General features: G+C 42.1%; 1 protein-coding gene across 2 annotated transcripts in view; it reads right to left on the reverse strand.

The window, feature by feature from the left end:
• Positions 1-1,770: 1,770 nt before the first annotated feature.
• Positions 1,771-11,095, reverse strand: part of ankrd11 (ankyrin repeat domain 11) — a 105,752-nt gene continuing 96,427 nt past the window's right edge. Inside the window, exons 10-14 of one of the 2 annotated variants that reach the window (XM_079664052.1) lie at positions 8,112-11,010; positions 7,026-7,124; positions 6,551-6,694; positions 6,346-6,438; positions 1,771-6,222 (exon numbers count right to left, since the gene is read on the reverse strand). In XM_079664052.1, the coding sequence (XP_079520178.1) occupies positions 6,037-6,222; positions 6,346-6,438; positions 6,551-6,694; positions 7,026-7,124; positions 8,112-11,010 (3,421 nt within the window). In that variant the 3' untranslated portion in view covers positions 1,771-6,036. Of the gene's footprint in view, positions 6,223-6,345; positions 6,439-6,550; positions 6,695-7,025; positions 7,125-8,111; positions 11,014-11,095 lie in introns of both variants that reach the window. The other variant, XM_079664051.1, reaches the window with a different exon arrangement.

Below are 11,095 nucleotides of genomic sequence, written 5' to 3' on the forward strand. Positions count from 1 at the left end.
ACGCTGTTAATGTCTTGACAGCTTGCGGTTTGGGCAGCCGATCCTGGGCCAAGTGGTACAGCTTCAAATCTTTTATAATTCAATTTCCATTGGGAAAAATATGAACTTTTCCCAGTCCCAGGTGTGGTCAAAAGATTTAGTATTGTTTAGTATAGATTTCTATAAAGCTGAAATATCTTTGTGACAGACAAAATAAATCAATGGTTAAAATGTAAGCTATTGAGGAATAATAAGATTAGTCCCATTGCAGACTTTCTGTTGACAATTTAATATCGTTAGTCAACATGTTTTACAAACTGTTACCACCAAGGCCATTTACTGTAAGGTGTTATAAAACTGCTTTCACAGACTAAGTAGTGCTGCGTGAGATTAATGGGTAAAATCTGTGGAGTGCACCTTTTACATTTGAACTACATTATATTTCACATTTTAGGATAAATTGTTTTCTAATGTCACAACAATTTGAATTGTAATTATAAAGGGAAAAGTTAAAAGTGTACGTCTACTGACAGATGTTAATTTTGCTTAACTTCTACTTGTTTCAAATCCTGAAGTACTTTCATATTGATGCAAAGCGAATAGCAGGGAGATTTACAAAAGCTTACCAACAATAATCTCTTGCCCTCTAAACTTTGACTTAGCACTGAAAAACCATATGTAGTGCAAGTTGAAGTAATTACAAATTGAAAAACTAAGTAAAATAACTTCAATTACAATTCTTTCACTAAATATACAGTGGAGGAAATAAGTATTTGATCCCTTGCAGATGTTGTAAGTTTGCCCACTTATAAACGAATTAACAGTCTATAATTGTAATGGTAGGTTTATTTTAACAGTGAGAATAATAATATCAAAAAGAAAATCCAGAAGTTGACATTATATAAAAGATAAGAATTGACCTCTGACCTCTGCTGTCCAACAAGGGTTTCTCCACCAAGTACTAATACATGTTCTGCCAGGGGATCACATACTTATTTCCCACAGTTAAATGCAAATCGATTTTTATCTTTTATATAATGTCAATTTATGGATTATCTTTTTGATATTCTGTCTCTCATTAGTAAAATAAACCTACCATTAAAATGATAGACTGTTAATTTATTTGTAAGTGGGTAAACTTATCAAATCGGCAAGGGATCAAATACTTATTTCCTCCACTGTATATATTCAAGGAGCCATGTCTACTTATAAAAGGTTTAATTGCCCTGATTTCAAGGACCTGTGGGAACCAGGACATACTATAACTTGATTATTTTTGTGATAACCAAAATGTATACGCTGCCCATGGTAATCTCCAGAATATCGGTAAGAATGGTGTGATCTGTTAGGTGACAGGACTCGAACGAGTGATGTAATTGCAAAGATAAAAGACACACAGAGATGTTTAAATAAAGCCAGACAACTATAAAAAAGAACATAAATCTGATTTGTTTGAAAGACCTTAAGGGGGAGAGACTGAACTCCGACATATATGTAAAAGCTGTAAAGTGTAAACAAATAGTGCGGTCCTGACAGAGAAGGCATTTCAAACGGATTGTGAAACACTGAAAATACCTCATCCTGCAATCAATAGAAACCTGTCTCTTGGAGAACCATAGCAACTTGGTTGGTCATAACATGAATGTTATTAGTTAGATTCATTTTGAAAAAAGGATATACTTTTTATTGTCACCTATTTTTTTCTTGCAAGATAATAGTCTTTTGTGGTTTTAGCCTTTTACATCATGACACACAACGGAACCGCAAAATCAAGAACCAGAGCACGGCAGGTAATATTTCAAAGTTTTATTAACGAACATAATCTCTGAGGAACAACAGCAGTTCTCGCGCTCTCTGTACATGCAACTGTAGAAAATAACAATTTAGAATTTTTACTTTTCAGTTTTAGTCTTTTTTTTTCCTCATCCATCCTCATTTTCAGTTTCTCACATTTTTATTTTTTTCTATTTCTTTCTTTTTTGCAGGAAATCAACAACAGCTAGAGGTGAAAGTACTGGATTTCTGTTACAGCACTGACGATAGCATCAACAACCCCCCTCGTGTACCCCCCTCCCCCCTCTTAGCTGCTCCAACAATATGTACACAAATAAACTACATTGTACAAATAAAAAAATGTTACATTGTTACATCATAATCACCTGCAGCAAGCGCACGCAGCTCGTTGCTGTTAGAACCCCACATTCTACGCAATTTTTCAGACTAGTACAAAGAGGAGGGTGCAAAACGTCCTGGGAGGTTTTATTTACAGAGCTATGTACAGTATGTCTCTTTCACGCATTACAAGGAGGAAAATTTACACAGCGGAGACCAACTTCAACTCAAAACATACCACAGGTGTCAGAAAAAGAAAAAGAAAAGATAATAAATAGGTTATTTCTCACCATTTAAAGAGTAGTTCTCCATGATTTTTATTAGTCATTTTCCACTCTAAAAAATGAACAAAGAAATAGCTACAGTCTGGGTTTTAATCAAAAAGGAACAAACAAAAAACTAGAAAAAAAGGCTTGAAATCGTGATTCTATAGAATGAAAAAATAGCAATTATGTATATTTACGTCCAGTAAGAAACAAATAACAAATCAAACATATACATTATGAGTGAATGTGAGAGTAGAGGTAATATGTTGCCGACTGAGGTGGGGTCAGGCTAGCATCTCTATCACCACGGCCAAGTGCTCTACTGTGCATTAGAGAACTGATTTATGTTGGTATTCAATTTATCCAGAAATCACTTTTAGTTATTTAAATATTCACTTTGGAGAATCATTGCGGATGGATGTGTTTAGTCTATTGCTCGGTGCAGCGGTGTACCGCAGACAGGGGGAGGAATCGCCTGTCAGTTGTGTCAATCATCACCATTTCAAGCCTTCGTGGTTCAAATAAATGACTGATTACAGAAATAAAATCAAAGGCAGGGCTTAAACCGTCAAAAAAGGTGTCACATGAAACGGAAATCCCGCTTTATGTCTTGTAAACAATAGTGAGGGTGTGGTCGGTCAGGGCATAGAAACGGTATACATTCTGCTCGATAAGCAACGTGATTGACATGCCACTGGTGTTTATGCTTTATACAGGAACAAAAACCCCTAAGATAAACACAACAACATTCAGAACTACATACAATGAACTCAAAAAAACACAAGGATTCTGTGAACAAACGACACCCTTAAACCTTGTCCCCCAAAACTGTGAAAGAATCAAACCACAAATTAAAAACAAGAAATATGACAAACAGGGGTTTAAAAACCAACGTTCTGGCTATTTGTATCCAAATATGTAATTCTATGTATACCAAACCGGGATGTGTGTATCTCTCAAAAATATCCAGGACTATACATCTAGCCACCTTGTCTGCACAGTGTAATAGCAACAACCATTGCACTTGACTAGACATACCATACACAGCTATACTGACTGACAGTGTGTAAATAACTTAAAACGTTTCAGGTAATATTGCCATCAGGATAAACGAGCAGCTCACGCACACAGACAGGAAGTCTACTCGGTAGGTCAGGAAAGCTTTGCCAAACCATGACCAACTTAAAAATAGAGAATCAATGCAAGTCATCACAAATCAACATTTTAACTGGGATTCTGAATTAGGACAAAAGGTCTATTCAGCATTTTGCTATATTACCCTTCCTATAGTTTGTGTTAATGTCTTTCCATTTTCTTGTTGAATTCTGAGATTTTAATTGTTGTAAATGTCTGCTTGGGCCATACAACAACAGACAAATATGAAGAAGTAACTTTACATTTAAAATCCCTGGTGAGACAAACCCCTTGTGGAGTAAAGGTAAACATTGATAAAAAATGATTAAGCCAATGATTAAGCCAAGTGTTATTTTAACGTGTTGTATTGTATTCCTATTTGGGAAATTATCTCCTTAGACGCTGTAATAAAATGTCAATATATTTTAAAACACCTATTCAGGCCAAAGGTTTGATGCAAAGCCAATTACACTGATGAGTGGTCTGACAAACTGACGCCATCCAGTGGCTACACTCGGAACAGCAACAAAAAAAAGCTGTCCTTGGACAAAAAGAACCGGACTGACAAACAATGTGTCGTCAGTATGGATTAAGACCTCTCAATGGCTGTCTTCAGTCTATTCAATGTGAAAGCTGACAAGCTAGGAGAACAGAAAACGTACAAAGTGCTGAAAGACCTGCGTCCTGTTGGTTTCAGTGACAATGGTTATTTGTGATGCTTATTCATGACTTCAGTCCAATTTTTGGTAAATTAAAAAGAAGGTAAATTAAATTGGAAACCATTCTACCTTAACATTATGGGTTTTGCTCTTTAATGTCATCTCGCTCACTTTCATCCCACCCATATATAAATGTATGTATATATGTGATTTTGCCCAACAATGAGTACATTTTTTTTCACTGAAAAAAGGCATTTTCTTGGTTCGAATTTTTTCAGATATAATTGTGTAGTAAAGCAATGAATAATAATCCTCTGTCTATTCTTTAAATAAATCCTCAACAACTATTCTGCTACATCTGAGGGACTATGTGGTGGTTGGCCTGTGGGAGGCTTGTTTAATCCAGAATGTTCTCTGTCAGCTATCTGTGGGTTGTGGTGGTCCAGGGGGGTTTCCCTACTGAAGCCAGGACTGAATCTAGAGATGGGATCATACAACTGTGCACTGGGGTCTTTCAAATACTGACAGAACCGTGTACACATTTTGGCCCATGGATATGAGGGGAGGGAAAGTGCTGCCCAAAAGTGAACTGTACATAAAAAGATAATTTTTATTTCTTTTATGTTTTTTCTTTACACTTAACTGAGTGATAATACAGTACATAGGTTATTTACAACTGTGCAGTAATGTGTGGCAAAATAAATTATCTAGAAGGCAGCAAGAATACATTGGTTAACGAATATAAAAACTGTACATAATTTACTGAATACAACTTTTTTTTCAATTTTTTTTGTTTTTTTTCCATTAAACTAATATTGGCTCTGTAGTGTTTCAAGTCACTTCCTCAGAAACAATGAAATGCCCAAGTAAAGAAATAGACAAAAACAATATTTCTCTCCTCCTGTCAAAGCACAATTTCTCAATAGTCACTTTGAATCTCAACATTCGTTATGTTTGTTTCTTCTGGTTGTCCTGTGGTGTTTTTTGCAGTCCATGGGCGGTCTGATGTGTTTGTTTTGGAACAAGCAGGATGGCTGAGGAACACTCCGGTCTTTCCTCAGAGAGCGATGCCTTTCCTCCTCCGAGTAGCCCGGCTGAGAGGCTGCAGGGTCAGTCTCTTCCTCTCAGACACTGGGCCCTGACACATCTCCCTCTGCGGTACCCAGCCTGCTGCAGGCTCTGTGGCCCCGGTGTGATACGGGCCATGTGCCGTGTGGGAAGAGGGCGCCCTCTGGGTATATGCTCTTATCGCCCCAAAAACCATCAGCAGTAGGCCACATCTTCCCTGGTCTGTCCACCCCAGCTGTCTTATATCAGGGATCCACACGATGCACCATGACTTCACGGGGGTCAGCGCCGGACTCAGGTCTAGTTCTCGTGTCCCATCAGGAGCCCTGGATCAACAGGGGAGGCTTCTCCTCAGTTCTCCCTCAGGACAGGCACCACGCTGTTGGGAGAGCTCCTCTCCGACACCTCCTCCCAGTGGTGGGGCTATTGAAGCAGGGACCAAAAAAGAATGCAGAAAATATATCTCTATCCCCCCTCTCACCAAAACTGAGCACTGAGGAGTCGTGTCCCGATGACAGAGCCTCGAAGCAAAAACGGTTTCTGCTTCTCACACTCTGATCAAACAAAAGCGTAAAAACTTTGAGGATAAAAGTGCAAGTTGTGTGTTTTCTTTACCCCAGTAAAAACATGTTTCCTTCTTCACGGAAGGGAATCAAGAGCAAGTTTTTCAGCTTTACTCTTTTTCTATAGAATATAATTGTTTCCTGTCTAAATCCTCTTTCAAACTTACTAGCCCTTTCCATTCGTTTTGTTCAACGAAGTCTCTTTGAGAGGAGTATTCAGACAAAGTTTGCTTTTAATCTGTGAGTAGAGGTGTGTCATGCAGGCAGCAGGACAAAGTCGTCGTTAACATCGACCATTGGCACGTAGAAGGACGGCACTTCGTTGACACAGAGGGACTTGTGCACCGCTGGGTCCAGCTCCTGGACCTTCAACTGCCACTCCATCCTTTGCACTGCGTTCAGGGCGGCTGCCTCGTGCTGTTGCCGCATCAACAGACACGTCTGGGAAAGGAGAAATTCAAAAAAGAAAGTGTAAATTTACTTGGCATACAGACACGACATTATGGTACGATTCAATACTTTTAACTGAGCTGTTTAAAATCACAGTGGAGTGCTGAAATGTACCTTCATGCGGTCATATTTATCATCCACATCTTGGATCCAGGAAATGAACTGACGAGCGTTGAAGCGATCTCTGACAGATTTGTTCTCATCACCCTGAAAACAAACATCAAGTAGTCAAGTTAATGAATGATTTTAGTTATGATTTGCCATCTATAATAAAAATGGTTATATTTAACTTGAGGTGTATATTTGAATATCTTCCTACCAGGGTATCTGATGGCATATTGTATACTTCAGAGTCCAACAGCATGGTGCAGGCGCTGAAGGGCACAACCTGATTGGCTATTGTCCTGGCTGCTCGGCAGTGGACCCTTAGCACCTCCTGCTCACACGAAACAATCAGCTTCTCCTGTGAACAGCAAGCAAAGACAGAAAGAATATAAATACTTGAAGTGTAATAATATTCATATATTAATCAGTGGGCTGGTGAGTGGGTTACATATTTATGGATAAAAAACTGCTACATATGTCACATAAATGGTTGTCTCCTAATGAGTGAGAGATTACATAGATCAGTATCTGCATTCCCTCTGGCCCAACCAAGGAGTAAGGTGTATGCAGATTTCTCTTGAATTTCTAGTCAAAGTTCTTCAGTGTACATAATTGTGTTGATGTATGTATAACAAGGAGTGAGAAATGAGCAAATTCAGGATAGAGAGTGTAGAACATTTATTCCTTACCCGCTCTATGCTATGCTGTAACCTGAGCTTCCCTCTCACTGCTTCCTGTTGTCTGAAGAGCTCCTTCAGAGGTTCTGACAGCGATGGCGGTGGGGCAATCTGGAGAGCATACATATCACATTAATATCAAATTACTGACATCTATTACAGCAAACAGTAAAAAACAAGCTTTGAACTAGGGATGCACCGAATATTCGGCCACCGAAAATTATCGGCCGAAAATGGTTAAAAAGGGTTTTAACACCGAAAAAATATCACTGAATGTCAGAGAACAGGGTTACGTTGATCATACTCCGCATATTTGTCCGGGTGTTTTGATTTCAAGTGGTGGAGTAATCCCGAAGTGGTGAAAGTCTTTGCAGTTCCACCCCCTCGAGAAATGTCAGCTGAACACGTTTTACAAATTGCAATCCGCGTCTCTTTCTCTGATATTTTGAAATATCTCAAATCAGCAGACATGGTGGCTGTGAGCCAGCCGCGAGCATGGTCGCGCGCCGTGCTTGTCGCCGCGTTTTGATTACGTCATCACAACAACACGTTAGGTTACCAAGTTTATAGGTGCATTTGTTGTTGTTGAAGGCCTGGCTGTTACAGTCTTTATTTACACTATTTTGTTGTAGGCCTACTGGCCTAGATGTTTATGCAGTTTTAAAGCACCTTGGCTTTGTTCTGAATGCACTTTGTTGTAGTTATCCTACAGAGAAAAGAAAATGCACTTGACTTGGAATTAATGTACTGTATGCATTCAAAAGTGCTGAATAAATGTTTTATGGACCCATAATAGTGATTATTATTTAAGTTAAGTTTTGCCATAATCATGTCTTTTTCCATAATCAGCTAGCTGAACAACATTGGTAAAAAATGTATACTTTATATATATATATATATTTCTATTAATCATTTTCGGCCTTTCGGCATTCGGTTTTCGGCCAACTGTTTCCTATTTTCGGTATCGGTTTCGGCCAAGAATTTCCCATTCGGTGCACCCCTACTTTGAACATTTCAGTTTGCCAAATATGTCTTTTGAATTTTGTTACTGATGTCAAAAAGTAGCTTTGGGAAAAGGGGAAATACACGATAACTCACCACAGGGATGTGAAGCTTGCTGAGGGGCTTGCCATCCAGCAGGTAGGAGCCGGTGTACGTCACATATTCAGCATAACACTGCGGGGCTTGTGGGGTGATGTAGCACAGAATCTTCCTCTTCTCCTCAATCTTTTTCCTGATCTGCAGGTACTCAAAGTAAGGGTTGGAGCGATCACTGTGGTAGGGCTCGATAACGTCAAGCTTTATGGCGTTGACTACTACGGCCAACGTCTGTTGAATCATTTCCCTGGTCTGCTGCATGGTCGTGTTTACCAACTGGACCTGCACCTGTGGACCAGAAGAACGAGGAAACCTCCTCTTCCTTGGGTGCTGGGTCTGAGTTTCATCGTCTTCCACTGGAAGAGAACGACCTTTTGTCGTCTTACTGATAACCACTGATGCAGGAGTTGTCACAGAAGTAGGTACAGACAATGCTTGGGTTGTATTAGTTGGAGCAGAGGTGACAGTCAGCACAGACTCTTTGTCTTTCTTGAGAGCTGGGAAAGAAGAGGCAGAGGTGGGCGGTAGCGTCAGGTTTATGGTCACTGTTGGACTGATTGTTGCAGGGGTTGCAGTGGCAGATGAGGTTATTATGCTGGAGGTAGGAGCGAGAACAGCAGCAGCAGAGGGATTGTTCTTGGCGCGATTGCGGGTTATTCTTTGAGGGATTTCATCCACCTTCTTGGGAGTATCTACAGTGGTGGACACGGTGGTCAGGGTTACCGGCGTTAGCTTGGTCTCCTGAATGTCTGTTAGTTCCACTGTGCTGGAGAGGGTGACTGCCACTGGGAGCTGAGGAAGAGGACTGCATGACACAGATTCCGCTTTGGGCTCAGGCATCTCATCCTGTCTCACCTCTGACTGGAGAGCGGAGACTGTATCCATGGGCAACTGCAACGACTCAGTGAGGGAGTGGATCTGGATGTGATGTTGCTGACTGGCATCCGATTTCACTGACGAATACAACATACTGGGTTCATCGGATTCATCAGGCACTCCATACGGTTCTTTCCCTTCTAACATGCTGCCCTGTGGCTGTGTCAGAGATAGAGAGTTGTTGACAAAAACACTCTGAGACTCGGGGTGCAACTCTTGCTGGAAGTTGGCATGTACGGAGGGTTCAACCAAATCTTGTCCTCTAGGTTCTGCTAACTCTAGGTCTACAGCAGGGCATGAACTCTTAGCAAGGTTAGGTAAGTCAACCACCATTATGTCAGGGTCATCTCTTTCTGTACTAGTATGTCTTATGTGGCTCGTCGCAATCTTGTTGTGGTCGGATGGTTCAGGGTCTCTGGATTCTCTCTCTGCTTCTTCCGACTTGTCTGGTAGAGGCAAGTCAGGCAAGGAAAATGGTCCCAGGTCATCCAGTTCGTCTGCAACCGCAGAGAAAGGGTCTGCCCAGGGCACCACAGGCTCAGGGGCAACAACTGGAGCCATGAGGCTTTCAGTGGCAGCACTGAAGCTGAGCGTAGTCTGTCTGCTCACTGGTTCTTCACAGGTTGACTCAGTTGATACAGGCTCCATCTCGTGACTTTCCTCTATACTAGGCTTGTTACAGTCCTGGAAGAAAGACTCCAGCCGATTGGAGGATGATGAGGTGTTTAAAAAGCTGTTTTCCTCATCAGTAGCTGTGTCAGGCATCTCTGGAGAAGGGATGTCAGCCACAGCTTCCTTCTGTTCATCAAAGTCCTCTAAGTCCTCTAAGTCCTCTGGGTCCTCTGGGTCCTCTGGGACCTCTAGGACCTCTGGGTCTTCTGGGTGCTCTGGGTCTTCTGGGTGCTCTGGGTCTTCTGGGTGCTCTGGGTCTTCTGGGTCTTCTGGGTCTTCTGCGTCCTCTTGGTCCTCTTTGTGCCACCTATTCCAGGTAGCATAGGGGGGAGTGACAGAGGGGAGTCCAGATAGGTGTTGCATCTCGCTGTCAGAATGGTATGGACTGGTTATTTTGGAGACAGCAGCCTCAATCTCCCCATATGTCCTGTGGGGAGATTTGAGGTCCATTTCAGCATTCCAACCCATGCTGTGATCAAAACAGTTCTCTCCATGGTTGGGTGCAGCGTGTATGGGGGAGGGCTGCAGTTCTTGCTGCTCTGGAGACAGTGCAGGCCAGCTCTTCCTGAGAGGGTCCTGAACTGGAGAGGAGAAGGCACAAGGCTTCCTTATTGGCTCTGGCTCATCCACTGCAGAGGGCTCTAAATCAGCTCTGTCATCCAGATCACCTTCATCCTCAAAGTCCTCCTCTTCTTCTTCTTCTTCCTCCTCCTCCTCCTCCTCTTCCTCCTCCTCATCTTCCTCCTCCTCCTCCTCCTCCCCCTCCTCCTCCTCCCCCTCCTCCTCCTCCTGTTCTTCGGTGACAGGGGGAAGATCTGACAGGACCAGGTTAGGCTCATTGTTGTGAGGTTCAGAGATGTCATCGATGTCCAGGGGCGGCAATGCAGCAGGAGCTGGGGTTGGTGGTGCAGCAATGTCGAAGCAGGGCTCCTGGGGGTCCGGCCTGTGAACTGGTGTGGAGGGTTTGGGCAAGAAACTGTTGTACACACTGTCAGGAAAGTGTTCATTGCCCTCTGTGCTCGAAAGAGTTGGTGCTTCCACATCTAACGTTTGAAGAGCTGGCTCCTGCTCAGGGGACATCATCCTAATTGGGGAAAAGTAAGGAGATGGCATGCAATCCAGTCCATCTACGGTTGCAGATTTGTCATCTAGAGTTTGAGAGGAAGATGACGGATCAAAGTCAGCTGCTGGATCACTCTCCTGCCGAAGGAACTTGTCAGCCTCAGCCTTGAACTCATCCTCGAGAGGCCTGCGGACGTCAGAGGATGCAGAGCGGCTGACAAGTGGCAGCTGGAGGTTCTTCGCAGGGGTTGGACATGTGCCCTCCTGGAAACTCTGGGAGTTAGAGTACCTGCTGGGTGGACAAAAGATAAAACACAACATTAGAATATATTTCCCTTTCATCAGATAGCAAGAGTTAAAATGACAAAAACAGT

This window comes from Notothenia rossii (genome assembly GCF_949606895.1).
Source record: "Notothenia rossii genome assembly, chromosome: 2".
Taxonomy (NCBI): domain Eukaryota; kingdom Metazoa; phylum Chordata; class Actinopteri; order Perciformes; family Nototheniidae; genus Notothenia; species Notothenia rossii.